We start from the raw sequence: 19,543 nt of genomic DNA, 5'->3' as shown, positions 1-19,543 counted from the left end.
TTTTCTCCTTGTCTATTGCTATTTAGTAGTTTAAAACTTAAGATTTTTTCTTGCATACTTTCCTTCATAGAGTCAAAGACAAATAATAACAGTTATTTCAGGAACTTCAGTTTGAAGAATCATTTTTTCTCTTCACCAAAGCAATATAGAAAAAAGCCAAGAAAACCTCTTAGTGTTATGTATTTCTGGATAAATAGTTACTATTTGCCTGAAGAAATAGCTTTGAAGAAATATTTTGAGCATGAAAGAAAATATATCCTCGTCAAGAAAAGACTTATGAATTCATTTTGTGTAATGTGAGGCTGACTCTTTGACATAGTGATTAGCTTTTAAATTAAGAAAATTTGTTCTTGCAGTTAATGAGTATCAGCAGACAACTGTGGGAAAAAAAAAAATCTTCATCTGTTGAACATTAGGTATTCATTGACTGTAGGTTTATCCAGTTCATCTTTTAGTACATTTGGTAAGAATTCAAAATTACAAAGTTCAAACAGCTTTAGTTTGATGCTGCTAGTAGAACTAAAACAGGTTTAGGCTCTGAATATTAATTACCATCCTGCTTTAAAGGTTACAACACTCTCTTTATCCAATGGATGTCATAGTTCTGATTGAATAAAGCCTTAATTATAGAATATTGCAGTGAGCTGCAGCAACAAAGCCAGCAACTAGATTATTCTTTCTTTGACAGGCTTAAAAAGATAATAAAGGCATGTGAAAAAAATAGAAAAACACATCTGTTAAAAAAATAAAGTGAGGTAATAATGGATTAATAGTATGTTTATTTTTTTCTCCATTTGTATAGCCGAGAAAATAAAGTACTGCCATTCTTATGAGTATGCTTGCCATTAGTAGGGACATTTTAAATTAAAAATCTTAATCAAATGTTATTTAGCAATACGGATATGATTTGTATTCTACTTCTTCCATATTGTGTATATGTTCTACCATGTGTATTTTCATTCCTCCTATCAACGAAAAAAAATTAATACAGCCAGTGCAAAGAGACCTATTCCCCTTTGCCAAAGCCTGGGAAATGTACTGCAAAGTCTTTTTTCCTCTAGGGACCTAAGACTCACCTTCCAGTTAGGAGCATGGAGGTCTTGTTGCAGCAGCCTCAGGTAGTTTATGATGACAGACTCTCCCATTTAAAACTGCACCAAACCAAAGATCTCCTGAGTCCTGGGTCCCCCTTCTAGCAAATTTTTCTGAACTGATAATTCGATGGAGAAAACCTTCCATCCATGTCCTTGTTTTGTCTTTGACAGCTGTCACTGGTGCCTAAATCAATAATGTCCATCTGAAAACTTCCACATGCTGTGAGGTATTTCTGACTTTGCAGTTGTCTAACAGTAAAAGCTCTGTGGAAGTTAAAGAGAAGGCTGTGAGTACATGGCTCAATGTGGTAATTTGGACATAGCAACAGGTCTTAACTGTGAATGATAATGATACGCTGCAGGGATAACTGCAATGTTTCTCCTTAGCTGGTTTCAAAAAACAAAAATTAATCTCAGTCCTAATCTTATGGTCATTTTGTTCTGAGTTGCAATACAAGAAGCAAACATGTCATGCTTTTTTTTCTAGAATCTGATAACCACAGTACAGGAACAAAAAACAGCAGTACAGGTTTTCCTGCAATTTCCAAAGAGAAAGACAAGACCTGATTTGTTCAGATAAAATCTCCCCACCAAAGGCTATATTGCCATGGATTTACCTGCTATCTTCCTAATAAATATCCTCTGTGAAATTGAAGTGTAATTTTTTTTTTTTTTTCCTAGGCTTTTTCATGTTCCTTTAACTATTTAGTTTAACCTTTTTCTTTTCTTTTTTTTTTTTTTTTTTTGTTCCCTATTTCTGGGTACATTAATCCATATCACAAGTACAGAAATTGAAAGAGCTATGTACTTCAGGACAATTTTGGTAAGAAGTATTTAAATTAATGTGTTAGGGAATGTTGCTCTCAGTCATAGACTGAATATCTCACTTCTTTGCCCAAAAATGATTTGCAAGGATTTTGTGCCCAACTTACATCCAGTGACAAAATATTTAAAATCTTTCTACATCTTTGCATTGTTGCAGGAATGTTTCAAAAAGGAAATAGTGATTCTTCATAAATGGGACCTCTGATGTAGGGGAAAACAAACTGAAGCTAAACAGCACACAGAATGAATTTTACTGCTTGCGCTGGAGACATTTAACTAGGACTATGACCTTTAAAAATAAGAAAAAAAAAAAAAAAGCACAGCAGATGAAAATATGGGAAGATGTGTTTTAAATATGTAGATACCCTGTAGCTAACTCTGTATCTAATGAACTAAAATTATGGGGTTTTGCCTTATAGGTTTTTTAAGTACTGGTGACCAAGCTGCAAAAGGCAATTATGGATTGCTTGACCAAATCCAAGCTTTACGTTGGATTGAAGAAAATATTGGATCTTTTGGAGGAGACCCGAAGAGAGTTACTATTTTTGGATCTGGGGCAGGAGCTTCCTGTGTCAGTCTCCTGACACTCTCCCACTATTCAGAAGGTAACTATCCTCCAGGCAAAGTACATTTTGTTTTGGTTTTTATTTAATGTTAAAATGCAGAGAAAGTGCCAAACAAGAAAGGCCGAATTAGACTTCCATGAAGTCTGTAGTTTTTGTCAAATACCTACCAGATAGAATTCTGGATTTTTATCAGTAATTTGTATTATAAACATAAATATATTCATAAGGAAAACTAAATGCTATTGCAGCATAAATCTCATGTAACAAATGCCACGGGCAATATACTTTTTCTAGCTTTATCAACAGATTCCACTGGCTCTTCTATCAAAGAATTTGCCCTAATTAAAATGGAAAAGAGCAATGACCTTTTTGATTTTTTTTGTACACTCTTGGCTGCACTATCAACATATATATAGATGCTTTCCTTACTAAGTAAAAATATAACTGAACCTTTGTAAAGGTTTTAACTCCCCACAAATACTGTGTGATCCCACACAGTGTTCTTAAGATTTTGGTAAGTGAGATGTGGGATTTTTACCCTCAACACCTCACCCTCCAAAAAAACCCAAACCCAAACTCCAAGAACATACAGCACCAGTACTGAACTATAAATGTTCCTGGTCATAAGACCAAATCTACAAAGACTTGATAAAAGACAACACCAAAATATCAATTGTATTTATTAATCCATGCCCTTTCTATCTCATTAAAAAAGACAGAAATTTGTAACAGATAAGCCATAGCCAGAATATGGCAGGGAGGCTGGAAAACACATCTAATTTTGAAGTACATAGAATTATGCCTGACAATTCAGTCTATTGGTACAAATAAAGTTTCAGTGAATAACTGTTGAGCAAGCCATGCCAAAATCAAGCAGATGGAACTGTGAAAAACTTAATTGATCAAATAATTGAAATTTTGTAGTGTGTGCATTCAGTAATTATCTTCAAAACTATACCCACAAAAACCCAACTTTTTAATGTTTTGTAGCTCTTACCATTTTTTGCATTTTGAGAATTTGACGGTAAAAGCCATGTGTAGAAGACACCCAAGTATTTAATTCTAAATATAAAATAATCTATTTTAGTAGTCTTGCCAAAACAAACCAAACAGATGGGGCAGATTCACCAGTAAGCTCCCCTTGCCTTTCAGTGCTTTAAAAAAAAAAAGCTCTTCAGACTGGATTTTAATTTCTCTTTATATTAGTATACATAAAACAACCAGAAAGAATCATTGAATATCATTTTACTGTCTTGCAAAACAATTTAAATATGTATTAATTCAACATATAGGCAGGATTACACATCCACACACAATTCAACATATAGGCAGTGCTAACATATACACACAATAATAATTTTAAAAATTAAATGGTAAATAAAAATGTCAGAGTGGAAGATTCAAACATATTAAACTGTTTTTAATAGAGCAGGTTTTTAAAAGTTATTATGATGCATGACTTTTGTGAAGGAAATGAGAACATGTAATTTTCATTTGACCTTTAAACTACTGAAAGGCACATTTAGGAGTGTCATTTACATGGCAAAGAGCATATGATTGCTTTTAGCTGCCAGTCTTTCAAAGAAATTTTCACAGGACTGCAAACGTGGTAAAGCCAGAGGACTTCCATAAAGACACAAGAAAACTGCAGTACAGGAATGAGCTTTGTTTGTAAAATGTAACCTGAAACCTTCATGCTTTGTGTGAGAATTAAGAATATGAGAAATTTTAATTAGTAGCCTATTCTACATAGCATAAAAAAGGACCAGTGAGTAGGATCTATGAAAATTGATTTAAAATTTCATTGTATGCATCCTATGGGATTCTATAATGAAAGTTTTGCTTCCTTAGTAAGAAATACTTCTCATTTTTTAAAATATATATATTTATTTATTTATTTATTTATTTTTTAATATCTAATTGGATCTGTTTTTAAACAATTTGCACCTGCAGGTTTATTCCAAAAGGCAATCATACAGAGTGGAACAGCCCTGTCCAGCTGGGCAGTGAACTATCAGCCTGCCAAGTACACTCGGATATTGGCAGATAAAGTGGGCTGCGACATGCTGGATACCACTGATTTGGTTGAATGTCTGAGGAATAAGAATTACAAAGAACTCATTCAACAGACTATCACTCCAGCCACGTACCACATTGCCTTTGGGCCTGTGATAGATGGAGACGTGATTCCAGATGACCCTCAGATTCTAATGGAACAAGGGGAATTCCTTAACTATGATATAATGCTGGGTGTGAATCAAGGGGAAGGTTTAAAATTTGTGGATGGCATTGTAGACAATGAAGATGGTGTTTCTCCCAATGATTTTGACTTTTCTGTCTCCAATTTTGTGGACAATCTGTATGGTTATCCAGAAGGGAAAGACACACTGCGAGAGACCATTAAATTCATGTACACTGACTGGGCAGACAAAGAAAACCCCGAAACAAGACGGAAGACCCTGGTTGCTCTTTTTACAGACCACCAGTGGGTTGCTCCAGCTGTTGCCACAGCTGACCTGCATGCCCAGTATGGATCTCCAACATATTTCTATGCATTTTATCATCATTGCCAAAGTGAAATGAAACCCAGCTGGGCTGATTCAGCTCATGGTGATGAAGTCCCTTACGTGTTTGGGATTCCTATGATTGGTCCCACAGAACTGTTCAACTGCAACTTTTCCAAGAATGATGTCATGCTCAGTGCAGTGGTTATGACATATTGGACTAACTTTGCCAAAACTGGGTAAGTGTGACCCCTAGCAATCATTTTGTTGATAGCATACTTCTAAAATAGTCAGTATCCCATTCCAGTGGCCTCAACATCTGATTCTGAAGTAGTAGTATAGAAATATTTGTGTTAACATAGGAGGGAAATGAGACTTATTCATATTTAATTAGTTAGATTTTTAATTAGTGTGTTCCCTCAAACTATTTTCTTTCAGTAGCTCAATGAGAATAATAACACACTGTATTTTTGGTTTAAAAAATAGGACAATTACAAAGACAAAAAGCATGTCTCAGGGAAAAGGTGGCTCACTAAGATACTGAAAAATCAGAGGCAACATGTCTGCTACTTGAAGAAGGAACTGTCAGGCAGATAGCACTTATCTGCTACAAAAGAAAGGAACTTCTTGTTTTTCAGCGACCTTCACAGGGATGAGGACTCAGGGAGGAATTAGAACAGAAAAGCAGACACTGGAAATTTTTTTTCCCTCTGAGGGCTATAATGACAATAATAAGTACTTGACTAGAATGAAGAAGAGACTCAGATACAATTTTTGCCTTGAGAAGGTTAAAAAATTAAACTAATTCTGCTTACAAAACAAAATGAAAACATCAATATTTTGCTGAAATAGAGTTGTAAACATCAAGGAAACAACCCTCAAAGCAGCTTAATATGTGAGCAATATTAATAAATTGTGTTCAATTTCTATAACATTCCTTTAAAGTGTTGCAGTGTTTAACTTCAGCAGCAAGGGCTTTTTTGTTAACCTTGAGTCTTCAGTACTGAAGTAAAACAAAGATACTTGTGGCACAAAGGGGCTGTAAATCTTTTCCCCTGAATGTTTAATGGCAGGATTGGGCTCTGGAAACTGCAGCTTTACTGCACTGCAGTGAACGGTGTGCAGCTATATAAGAAAAGCTGAGATGCCTATTGTGAAGCACTCAGAGGCTTTAGCAGCCCTTGTAGCTTTCCGTGAATCTAAATGATGTTCAAGGGAGAGAGATTTTGCAGTCTTAATAAGAACCTCAAGCATAAAGTGAGTAAAAACCAATCAAATGCTTCAGATCAATTTTCAAGGGAAGAAAAAACTGCGTATCAGACAAACAGGTACAAAAGTCACCTGGAAACCCTGGAAATCAGTGACAAAAGTGAATGAACCATGTCATATTTAGATGTATCTGGCAACAAGAAGTCATCAGTTCTGGGATGGGCAAACTTTGTGATGAAATCTGGGTTTATGGATAGATGATGATGCGTGATGGCTGTACCACATGCTCAGAGATGATGATACCATCAGCTTGTCTTTATTCTGGTAAATGAAATGCAATAGACATAGAGGACTTCAGAGCCTTACAAATATATCTCATTGGAATTATTATGGAGATGCAAGATCTCCATAGTCTCACTATTGTTTGCAATTCCTTTATTACTACTCCCTGCAGATTAAATTTTATTTAATCAGTTTTTGAGGCTGACAGGAGTTTCTCACTGTCCCAGCTGCCACCATTACTCATAATTTCAAGCTCTTTTCAGCTGTTGCTGCTTATAAACTAATTTCAACATGTTATACTTAGTTTCTGGTTATAAAGCCATTGTCATACTATACCTAAAGGCAAAAATCGGTATTTTGGGAGTGCTGTTAGTAATTTCTGAAACTTTCCCATTGCTTATGAGACAGGAGTGGAGTATATATTCTATTACAGACTCACTCCTTTACATGCAGTCTGAAATATGTGTCATTAGAAATGATCTCTAGCTGAAAAATTCAGTTTTCAAAAGAAAGAAAAAGAGCAACACAATATGTATTACCTTGATGGGGTCTTTTTTTTGTTTTTGTGAACAATGTTTAATTGTTCTGAATAGTACAAGAGAATACTTGGAGGCAAATAATGTTTTAAGATTACATTTGTTCTACACCTGTGGTTCCTCAAACAAAAAGGCAAAGGTTGTAGTACCTCAAGCCCAGAGCAATGGGATCTCTGGGGTAACTGTTCTTCACTCTGCTCACTCAGTCACAGTCTGGAATCTCTGTACCCACTCAGATCCTTCAGCTCTCAAGATGAGTGATACAGTTCAAGATTGCATTGCTGGAGGCTCTACTTTGATTCTTTTCCCCTCCCTATTTTTTTATTGAGCATTTCCCATCCTTATTATGATAGAACTTGTCTTGTTTTGTGTTTGTACCCATGGCAACACATAAAAAAATCTTTTAACTGAAATATTTTATTATTTTGCATTTCCCTGTAGGGAAGCTTTGATGATTAAAACTGCATATATATATATATTTAATGTGTTTGAGAGTTTCCAATCTCTATGACTGTCCCACAGAGGCTGCATCCAGGTGCTTATTGTATAATTCTGGCTCAGATGGTGCATCATTCAGATGGAATTTACTAGGCTCTTAATGGCAGACCATCCGTTGCTAAAAAGGACACATTGTTTAATGGGCCTACTGCCAAGGCTGGGTTTGGAGGGCAGGTCAATCTTGTAAAATCAGTAGGTGAAAGACACAGCACAGGGTACAGGGCTTTTATTGTGTTTAACTGAAACTAGCAAATAAGAGGTGGAAATGAAGGTGTTTAATGGCAAATAGTTTGTGCTTGAGATGAATGCCTGGAAGCTGCATTTTGCTAATCCATTCTCTACCTAGCTATGACTTTTTTTTATTATGATGATGATTATTATTAGGAGTTTTTAATTTTGCTTTTTCAAAACTAAGTTTTCAACATGCCTTAGAAATAGTAAAACAATCTATTACAGAGTAAGTTTGAGATACTACATGTGGGATACAAAAATTGCATGAAAATACATCTGTGAATTCCTCAATGCACAAAATTATATGTGAGAGCTTCATTAAGAGGTGCAGGTGGAGCTTCAGTCTGTTCCAGTAGTGCTATTCTAACTGCAATGGTTATTTTATATGCCAAGTGTTCTGTTTGTTAGGGCCGTGTTTGCTCCTTTGCAGACACATCAGCAGGGGAAGAGTGAGCAACATGAGGGGTTGTGTGCCAGTCCTTCATAGATACTCTGCCAGTGATGCTCTTGTGAAGAAGGATTTGAAGTTTCACAGAGTACATACAAAGCCATGCTCTCATTAGAGGCATCTATAAGGTTTTTGAAAATTGTCCTGTTTTTGAGGAATTACAGTACTCTTCTTTTGCTCCCATTCATCCAGCTCTGCATGGGTTGGTATTGAGAAGGATAAAGGTCTAGAGGATATATCCTTGTTTTCTTTGTATTTCAGATAATACTCCAGAATTATTTTGCTACCGTTGATTCTGAAGCACAAACATGAGTTATTAAGAATGTCTGTGTTTTGTATGAAATTTGGTTCTCTAATAGAAGACATGATTAAACTTGAAATTACTATAGTGTAGTTTCAAATCAAATCTCAATGAACTCTTCTATGAGGCTGTTGCATTTCTTTTTTGATGTTTTCATCTGAAGAAATAACTGTCTCCAGTGCAAAGCTGTGCTAGTCAAAGGAAACAGTGTAGTTATGGTTTGTGTTCCTTAGTTCTTAGAAGGAGTCCTTAGCTGTTAGTCTTTAGCTGGCAGGGAGCATGGCAGCAGTGGGACCTGGTGATAACTTAGGAAAGGAGGAAGGGAAAAAAGCCTGTGTGCCAGTCCTTCAAGCAGAAATGGCTGTGCCATTATTAGTATTGTGACAGCATGAAAAGAATTAACGGAAGACTGAAGAAGAGCCTATTTTTCTGTTTCTTCCATTTATTTTTTTTTTATCATAGAGGGAAAAGTGTAGTACTGAAATAAAATTTAGAGGCCTTTCAGAATGTTGGAGGCAAATATTATGTAACTGGGAGAACATTTTGCTCTCCAGTGAAGATAGAGAAGGACGAAAAATTTAAAACATTTCAAATACACTAATGCAACAGTTTCATTGTCCTGGGTGATAGTCAATGCTGTGGCAGAAGTAGTTAAAACACAAATGGTGTTTCATCATTTTTTAAGGAATTTGAGATGTGAGAAAACTTCTTAATTCCCTTTTCTTCCCATGAAAATATCGTCAGATATGAAATATGTAGTTCCTTCGTTTGCCCTGCAGGTCAGCTACTAATCTACCTTGTGAACAGGAGTGTGTGTTGCTCTTCAGTCAACATACATTGCAGGCATATTAATTTTATATCACCTCAGACACAAATGATGCTTTTATTTTATATCTCTAGCTCATGATGTGTGAATTGAATGACAATATACAAAAGTATCCAAAGTTGTGGAACATTAGTGCAGACTGAAAGTGGGAGAAAAAATTGACAGGTGGAATGGGATTATTCTGCACATTTGCAAAAATATACCTTAGAGAAGATGTGGTCTTCTGTCACATGGAAAAAAAGTTCAAGCATTTCATGGTGAGGATATTTTTTTATGGATAAGCTGTTTGAATTCTAAAGATGGTAAGAATAAGTAATGAGAGAGTAAAATAAATAACAATAATCATCAATCTTGTTTTAGTAGTCAGGTGAAGAAAAAAACCTGCCTACCAATTGAAAAATTGGGAAACAAGAAATCTCCTACCCATGAGAGCCAATACTGTAAGAAGTACAGAACTGAAAATATATTGTTCAGATTATACTGTTATCATCATGATTGCAGTGGATTTTTAAAGGAAGGTTTCCTGGCAGCCTTTGTTATGAAATTACACACTTGAGACCTGAGCCTCAAGAACATCTAGAAACACAAAGGAATTGCTTGAGTCTTAAAAAGCAAGGCAAAAATTGAAATTGAAGTAATAGATCAAGATGATTTGATAGGAGAAATTATTTTCTGTACATCTATGGTTTATGCCTACCAATAAAACTGGAAAATGGTTCGTAGTAGAAGAAGCTATTCTACCACCCTAGGAGAAAAACTTAAAAAGTCATAAGTTGTGACTTCATGAATTTTCTGCAGTGTACATAGCAGGATGGCCAAGGAAAGTAAAAATTCACTTGTTTATATCTACTGAACATTTTTGGCAAATGATCATTGGTCTATAAAACCAAGATCTAATGTCAATAAAGTCATTATTAGATTCTTTATTTAGGACTGGACTTAGCTATTCCTTTTTCTTGTAAAAAAAAAATGGTTTAGATATCTATCTTCCAGATTAATAGGGAATATTCAGACCATTTTATTCATTTTTTAAGTGATCAACCATAGAGTTGATGTTAATGGCAGAAGTCTCATCAAATAAATTACATGTCTGTAGGGATGGCTGATTTTTTTTTTTTTTTTTTTAGTTTCTTGTTTCAATGGACAACTTCATGCCCACACAGAGCCATGTAAACAAATATTCAAACATAAGCCCAGACTCATTTAATGTTATTTTCTCTCTTGTGTTTGGAGGAGGCGGCAGCATAATTGGGTGCTCCCAATAAATGTAGTTAAAAATGACAGATGGAAGTAGAGGATGGAAGAGAGCTAAAAGGAGGATGATATTTACTTGTTTTGTGGGCTTTTTGTAGGAGAGGGGAATCACAGGATACAAAATAGGTAAGGTTGGAAGGGACCACAGTGAGAATGCTAATTTTAAAAAAATGCTATCTGCTAAAATAATAATCTGTGATGATAGTAATAATTTTTATAGGACCACTAAAAATGTTCAAAGTGTACATTCAACTTGGTTATTTTTTAAAATGAGTGCTCATCTTATTCACCTCCCATACTGTGTATCAAATGAAACCCATTTACAAGAGCTAACTTAAGGAATCAGTTCTCTCTAGGACCATTCCTAGAGTCTTTTGGGATGTGAATCAGAACAGCAAGGGGGGACAACACAAGATTTTGTGCCAGAACTCTTGCAGTATTTTGAGTTTCTGAGAAGAAAAATGTTTTGTATTTTGATAAACTTTTTGGTTTTTAATTTGTTTAGAATTTCTATATTGAACCCCTTAAGTTTTTTCAAGATTGGGCCAATATATCTTTGTGTTTAAAAAGAAAAAAAAGCTTTAAAATCTGTAGATATGGGATTTGGTGTTCCCAGAATATACATAACGGTATATTGGAAGAAAAGAAAAATATTAGAATTGTTTTCTTAGGAAATAAATCAATGCATATGAATGAATAAAAAGGAGAATGAAAAGTTCTGAATAATGCACAGGAAATAAATAATGTACTCTCTGTATAATATATCAGAAAGTCACAGAAAGTACTCATTGCTAGAAGAGATGATTCAGCATACCATGAAATTAGTACTGATAATTTAAACTTTCTGTATGTTTTTGTGCTATTTATTTAAATTTTACTAAAATTATAAGGATATGCATACATTAATAATATCTAAATGTATTTTGTGGCATTGTTTTGTCTTTATTCCGTAAGAAAAAAAAAATTGGCTTGCCAATTTTGAAATTATCTCTGACTTGTATACTACTCTTATCTCTACTACCACTTAAGTACTATAAAACTGGTTGATGTCAACTGAAATATTTCTCATCTCAGTTAAGGCTCATTGTCCTTTGGCCACCAAACACAGTGGTGTTCATAGCAATGATCACATAGAATGTTCAAATAGTCATCTGCTAGTGGAAATGATGAAAAGATTTATGACACAAAGGTAGTTCAAAGGGTTTTTTTTCCTCAAGTAGACACTTAAATGCAGGAGGGCTAAGAGCTCTATAAAACAAAACAAACAGAAATGGTTCCCAGGTACATGTATTAGCCCTGCTACATCAGGTTTTGAAGAGTTTTTTTTTCTTTGTAATATACACAGCAAGTATACTTTTGTAGGTTCACAAGAGCTTCCAATATTGCCATAGGGCTTAGATGCCCATATTTACCACTTACAGAATTGGAAGTACCTTAAATGAAAAAGCTAGTGCCAAACCTGGAGAATGGTTGAACCTACACATTTACTATGGGAAGAGGTAGTTAGTACTTCTCTAAGATGGTATCTTTCTCTAAGACACACACCTTGAAGAATGATACTGAATCACAGAACTTCAGATGACCTTTATGATTTCTACAATTTCATGTTAAAAAAATACTGTGGTATCTGAGATGCTCTGTAAAGTAAAATATTTACTTTTGATTATTTATTAACAGCGATTCTTTAGTTAGGGAGGGTTTTTTTAGCTTTTGCTTTTAGGTTCCTGTAAGTATTGGATAAATATTAACTGTAAGATTGAGAGGGTTTGGTGTTTGTTTGCTTTTGTTTTGTTTTAGATTTTTTTGTGGGAGAGTTAATGACTGTAATATTGTCTGGTTTTTTGGGTTTTTTTCAGAGATCCGAATCAGCCTGTTCCACAGGACACAAAGTTCATCCACACAAAACCCAACCGCTTTGAAGAAGTGGCCTGGTCCAAGTACAATCCTAAAGACCAGCTTTATTTACATATTGGCCTGAAACCCCGAGTTCGTGATCACTATCGAGCAACAAAAGTTGCTTTCTGGCTGGAGCTCGTACCACACCTCCACAACCTGAATGAAATATTTCAGTATGTTTCCACGACAACTAAAGTTCCCCCTCCTGACATGACCTCCTTTCCGTATGTGACCCGACGTTCTCCTGGTAAATTATGGCCAGCCACCAAACGCCCAGCAATGACACCTGCCAACAATCCCAAACATTCAAAAGACACCCACAAAACGGCTCCGGAGGATACGACAGTTCTGATAGAAAACAAGAGAGATTATTCCACGGAGCTGAGCGTCACCATTGCTGTGGGGGCCTCCTTGCTCTTCCTCAATATTTTAGCCTTTGCTGCGTTATATTACAAGAAGGACAAGCGGCGCCATGAGACTCACAGGCGCCCCAGCCCCCAGAGGAACACCACCAACGACATAGCACACATACAGAATGAAGAGATCATGTCCTTGCAGATGAAGCAGCTAGAACATGACCATGAGTGTGAGTCTCTGCAGGCCCATGACACACTGAGACTCACCTGTCCACCTGACTACACGCTCACTTTGAGAAGGTCCCCAGATGACATCCCGCTAATGACACCCAACACCATAACCATGATTCCAAATACATTAACAGGAATGCAGCCTTTGCATACTTTCAACACCTTCAGTGGAGGACAAAACAGTACAAATTTGCCCCATGGACATTCTACCACTAGGGTATAGCTCAGCCCTTCCCCATCTACCCTCACAAGCCACTTGGAAGAAAGAAAAAAAGAAAAAAAAAAAAAAGAAAAAAAAGAAGAGGAAAAAGTTATATACCATCCATTGAACACCTTGTCAAAATCTAAAGTAAAAATAAGTAAAAGAGAAGGACAGTCATTATTTTCTTACTGATCCTTCCCACAGAAACTCACTGATGTTAAAGATCAACTGCAAGCCCTGTGAAATGTGAAAAGTGTACATTGCTGTTACAATACTGCTTTAAGATCTCAGCCACTTTGATTGAAAGTTAAGGCCAGAAGAAGTAATTTAGAATGGTGTTTTAAGTGTAACAAACAAAGCAGAGTCTTCTGGAACACAGAGCCAGTGACTGTACAGGTGTTTTGTTTTGATTTTTTTTAATAAATAAAATTATAAAAAAGATTCTTTATGTGCCATACCATGAATGGCCATTGATAAAACAAAGACATCACCATGGGCTTTTACCCAGCATATGAAGCTGTAATTCAGATGGGGAAAATAGAATTTTATTACTAAAAACAAAAATGAAAAAAAAAAAAAAAGAGGAGGACTGACTATGCAGTAAAATACGTATAGTTCTGTGCAGAGATGACTTGCCAGCCTGAACTATATTTAAAGAAACTTTGTAAAAATGTACATAGCCGTGAGTTTAAAAACAAATGAAAAAAGAAGCAGCTTTTATTGATGTTTTCAGTTTGAAAAGAGCTTTTAGAAAGATTGTGCATTCAATTGTGACCTATGTGTATATACATTAGTCATATGACCTCTGTTTCCTCCAAGACCAAAGGAGGAATTTCTTCTTAATTACTAGTGGTTAACAAAAACCATGAGTTTTTTCTAACATGTTTCATTTATATGAGGCCATGGTGTCATGCAAAGGATACAGTTGTCTGTGTGACCTGCGTATTTTCTCTTACAGGTTACACTAGTGCATGTTAAAGTATTCATAGGAGATTGTCGTTCTTTTCTGAAACATTTTTTCTATAATTTAATTTTGTGTTAGCCTTTGTTAAATTCCAACACAGCAATGGATTGGAAAACAAAGAGAAAAAGTACAAAAGATAATAATTACTATTTTAAGCTTGTTGAACTGAACCAAGAAATATCCAATAATATATATTTGGAGTCCAGTTTGTAGTTCTTGGTTATTGTGATACATTAGGAAGAGTTTTGTGCCCTGACAAAAGCAATGAAAGCCTGTGTTTTGGTCAGCCTTCTTCAAGGAAAACTAGCTCTATATTCACCAGCAGTTGCAGTGGAATCTCAGCTGAGAAAGCACCTCCTCAGCATTGCTAAACACAATAAAACTACAATTTGAAAGTTGGGAAATGCAGGGTTGGTTGGCTGGCTGTTTTTCAAACTGTTCAGAGTGATGAGTGTGTAAAGAACTTCTCAGCCCAGTATCTTGTTTTGCTCTTGAGAGTGTACCTGTCAGAAAAATCTCATTTGCTGATTCATTGCACAGCAGCCCCACAGTCAGTGAGCATTATGGAGAGAGAAGCAGAGAAATCCTCAGGTGTTCTGCATCTGAACAACACTGAAAATCTCAGAGAGCATCACTCTCGGGAAAGGCAAAATTATTAGCTGGATATTCTCTTCTGCCTTTCCTCCACTAGAAAAACAGGGGCCAAGCAGAGCTATCAAAGTGACTTTGCAGTTTGATTCAAACAACTGATTTGAATGTGAAAAAGCTAGAAAATAGTTTTTGCAGATGAAGATTGCTTTATATTTTGTCTTTGAAAGTTATTCCATCATTGAGAGATAGTAACCAAAGATCTTTGAACAAATTGGTCTGCACTTGAACGTGACTATCCCAGATGTATTTTCTATTATTAATTCACAACTAAACTGCATCAATATCATGTGTCCCATAATGATTAACACAAGATGCCTTGTACCTCTTCTTGTTTTCTACACCTTTTGTTTTCTAATAAAATACCTTGAAATAGTGACCCCTACAAATAAAATCAAAGACAAGGTGATTCACTGAGGTCGATTCATCTGCACAACTCTTTGTTGTAGCAGGCAGTAAAGCAAATTCTGAAGGAAAGAAATAAAAAGTTGATGACATGATAAAAATGCAACATGTGGCTGATATAACCTTTTATCTGTAGAAAATGTGCTATAAATCTGACCTGGGAGATCAGGTTGGAATGTGATGAAGCAGCAACCCCGAAGTACAACTAATAGAAAATGGAAAATTATTTTGTTTTTTTCACTGATCCATCACATAATATATTAATGCTGACTCTATACCAGGCCATTTCCACCAGCTATGTAATGCCTCAGCTGAGATGCAGCAGTTCATAACTCTTAAAAAAAGGTTTAAAAAAAAAAGAAAAAAGAAAAAAAAAAGTTAATAAAAAAGGTAATGATGCTTGGCATCATAATCAGTTGGGTATGTTTGTAATGTGAACTACAGTATTTGTTTAGTACTTCCAATTGTCTTCTGCTAGCAATATGTACAGTACTGTGTCAGGCTTGTGACATTTGGGTAAAAAAAGTTCCTGTAAGTGAATGATTTTAGCTTTTAAAAGTAATTACAATCAAGATGATTTAATAATTTGATACATCTGGACTGATGTATGATTTATAGAGGGAACAGATTTATAGGATCTTCATAGAATTCTATAATAATGATATCAAAATATACTTTGAAACTGTAAAAGAAAAACAAAAGTACTTTCCCAGGCTTATATTCTTGTCCTTAAGAGGCACACAGGGTTCAATGGTTTCTTCTGTTATTGTTTTGCAATTTTTTGGTTTTTTTTGCCTTAAGTAATGATAGAAAATATATATGGCTGGACACATATGTATAAACTTTTCAGCAGCATTTTTAATAATAAAATATCACGGTATTTTCTAATGCTTTGTGCAAATAACTACGTGTTCATGCTTTTGTGTAGAAAGTCTTTCAGAGGTGTGTTTTCTGCCCCATCTCCATTTCATTATCTACTGTAAACAATGCCTTGATACTCAGTATAAAAATATTAAAGTAACAGAGGTTGCACTTTTAAGTTAGCATTGAGTTTTCATGGCTTTTGTAGTTCTATAAGCCTGCCAGTAAAAGGAAAGCAACTCAGACAATGAAGATATAAGAAAATAAGCTCCATATATTTATTACCTCTCTACACTGCAGTTCCCATTGAAGTCATGGTTTAATTGTTTTGTTATTATTTTCTGAGGCACTGAAAAAAGAAAGCTTGGGTAAGCAGTTTCCCATATTAGTGTATAGCTTAGCAGCTGAAAAATGCAAAAAATGTATCTTCCAAATTAGGGATCAAAATAATGCAGATAAATCTAATATGTCAAGCTCCAAAAAACAATATACTTTACTTTTCTATTTTAAATTTAGATAAACAATGAGTTTTGGTTAGAAAAAAATATGTAAAAGTAGCAACATATGTTACTCATATGCACTTAAGGTATTTACTTATATTGCAAGGATGTTAATATCATTCTTCCATCAAAGGCTGAGTAAGTAAATAATTTGTTCTTTTATTATGTCATATATGATATGTTTATCAACCAGGTTTCCTTTCACTGGAAAGGTACATAGACACTTTAGTAATTTGAACTGGGTGTTGTTTCCTTTCTGTAACTTCTGCTGAATAGAGGTACTAACAATAATATTTGCTGAATTTTGAGCATATTAGTGAAGAGTAATTGCAAAAATCAAAGTCTGAATTATTCATATCGAAATTTGGATATGAAGAATCAAGCGTCTGAGATGGAAACATGCGCCTACTGACCTAATCAAGCAGCTTGAATTTTGAATATTGACCTTGTACATAAAGCTTTTGCAAATAAATGGCAGATTTAGAGTTTTTCAGCAAACATGTTTAATTACAGGTACACCTCGAAATCCCACATCTTGCTCTGAGATAATGGATTCACACAAAAAGGGGTTACAATTGTGTCATTTCTGTCAATTGTGGCCCTTATATTTCTGGGTGAACTCAATCAATTAGATTATTTTCAGCTAATCAGTTTCACATTTTAAAAAACAAACATCTTCAGAACTTTGTTCATGCTATCTTAATACTGTGTTATTTTATTCCTTTGCTGTCTGAAATATAAATATGCAGATTAGTATGTTCCTATTTTGGCTTTGCTAAGAGGATTACAATTTAATGGTATTTAATATCACATAAAAATCATATGAAATAATACCATTACAATTATGTACTTGTCTCAGATTTGTGTTTTTACATTTGAATTATTTAATTATTGTCAACTGTTTCTCATATTTTCATCTACAGCTGTTTGGCATCACAAACCTCATCAGCCTGAATCTCTCCAGAGGCCATTAGCAGCTGGTAAAAACTGGGATTTTTATCCCATTAGAAATTATGGTGTTATAAACTTAATATCATAATATTTTAAAAGCTTCTCAACACATTAAATTAGCCTTAAAATTAAGATAGTAATATTTTATTAAATTAAAGAAAAAAAATTAAAAGGTGGTTTGGAAGTGTCTAAATAACTTGTTTGAGCTGTAGCATAATAAATAATATCTTACTTTCAGAAGAAGGTTTGATTCAAGACATTTTTTTGGTGTTCCACAATGGGGCCTAAGTTTCTCACTATGTCTTCTAAAAGTTATGCCATATTTTAAGGAAGTTATGCTTTCTTAGTCTCTTGTAGCCTACCCAAATTATTTAAATAAATTTTTACCCATATAAAACAGTCAGATCCCTCAGGGATGACTTAGACACAGTGCAGTCACAAAATCCTAACCAGAGAAGGAGTTTTGTCATAAATCAAGTGAGCTGCAGCTCCCCTAAAACACGGTAGTAATTGAAGAGATTGTGCAGTAATATCCCAACAATTCAGATGTAAAACAAAATGTCTAATAAATAAGGTACATTCCATTGTTATCAGTGGAAAGTTTACAAATCTTTGAAATAACTATATTTTCCTGACTTCATTTTCCACCCCTTCTCTACACAATATAACAGAATCTTTTCAGACAGTAATTTCTGGAATATCCACATACATAAATGAGGAATGAAATAGATGACGTCTTTTTGTTTTCTCTTCTACATAAAAATCCTGAAGTGCTGAAAACATAAAGTGTTCTTCCTCCAGTGCCTTTTATCAGGGCTTCTAGTTATCTGAGTGATTCAGAGTAGTTCCATTCCAAGGGCTCCAAGTTTAAATAAAAGGAAAAAGCTAGACAAAGGACTGACATATATTGGCTTTGACTTAGACTACACAGCACACTTGTATTTCTCTTCAAGAGCCAAAGATGCAGCACAAAAGCAGAAGAGAGCTTTATCTATGTTTTATTTTTAAAACATTGCATTTCAAGAGACCACTTTTTTTTTTTTTTCAAGATTTTGATGTCTGATATCTTGCTTTTTGCTGTACCTAACTCAAAGCCCTCACTCATTTCATGTCCTGTCATATCTTCTATCTCTTTTTACATCAGATACTGTCCAAGAGATACAGATATGTTTTTGTGTGTGGCTTTTTTCTGTCATAACATTTAAGTTTGGCTTCAGATTTGTTCCATTCTGTGGTGTATGACTGTGAGGGTGCATTTTCATCTGACATTTTCCTTGCTGCTTTTAGTGTTTAAGAAGTTCTGCTGAGGGGGTATTTGCATGACATTATTCCTCATCCTTGAAATGCATCGATCTCCGTGACTGCGTTTTGTGCCAGCCCAACAGCTTTGCTTTGACACGGTCTGTGTCTTAGTGCCAGCTCTCCTCTTACTCTGCAGCTTTTATTATTGTTATTATTCGCTGTTGGCATTTGTTTCTTTTCTACATTGATTTTCAATCAAAGGTAAATTAAGTTAGTATGTCATTCTATTCCACAGCAAGATTTCTCAAACCCTATGTTGTTCATAATTCTTGTTTGGATACAGCTAATTGCATTGTTCCACCAAAACATAAAACCTTTCTAAGCTATTATGTTTCCTGATTTCTACCATCAGTACAAACTAACAGTTGGCTAGTGCATTCAGCCTTGTATGACAAGAATTCATGGTATAATGCCATCCACTTGGTGGGGACTTGTTTCACATACATAGGAAAATCAATACAATTAGCATTTTCATGCATCAGAATTTCATTACATCATGTCAAAGGTGAGCAAGACCCAAGGCAAAGTTCAGAGAAAATGCACGAGTATCCTGCACTGGTGGTTATTTTTTACAGAAGACAATTTGCAGGTTGAGCTGCATGAGTGTTTGTACACTTTAGTCAATGGATATCACTTCAGAAACTGGACTGGAA

The 19,543-nt window shown here is 35.0% G+C and overlaps 1 protein-coding gene across 5 annotated transcripts in view; it reads left to right on the top strand.

Moving 5' to 3' along the window:
- Positions 1-17,614, top strand: part of NLGN4X (neuroligin 4 X-linked) — a 165,458-nt gene extending 147,844 nt beyond the window's left edge. For all 5 annotated transcript variants that reach the window (XM_079323631.1, XM_079323628.1, XM_079323630.1 and 2 more), the window contains 3 exons: positions 2,339-2,524; positions 4,439-5,228; positions 12,431-17,614. In XM_079323631.1, coding sequence (XP_079179757.1) covers positions 2,339-2,524; positions 4,439-5,228; positions 12,431-13,280 — 1,826 coding nt within the window. In that variant the 3' untranslated portion in view covers positions 13,281-17,614. The remainder of the gene's footprint in view (positions 1-2,338; positions 2,525-4,438; positions 5,229-12,430) is intronic.
- The last annotated feature ends 1,929 nt before the right edge of the window (positions 17,615-19,543 follow it).

This window comes from Erithacus rubecula, assembly GCF_903797595.1.
Source record: "Erithacus rubecula genome assembly, chromosome: 1".
NCBI classification, from domain to species: domain Eukaryota; kingdom Metazoa; phylum Chordata; class Aves; order Passeriformes; family Muscicapidae; genus Erithacus; species Erithacus rubecula.
This window is presented reverse-complemented; position numbering and strand designations above follow the sequence as displayed.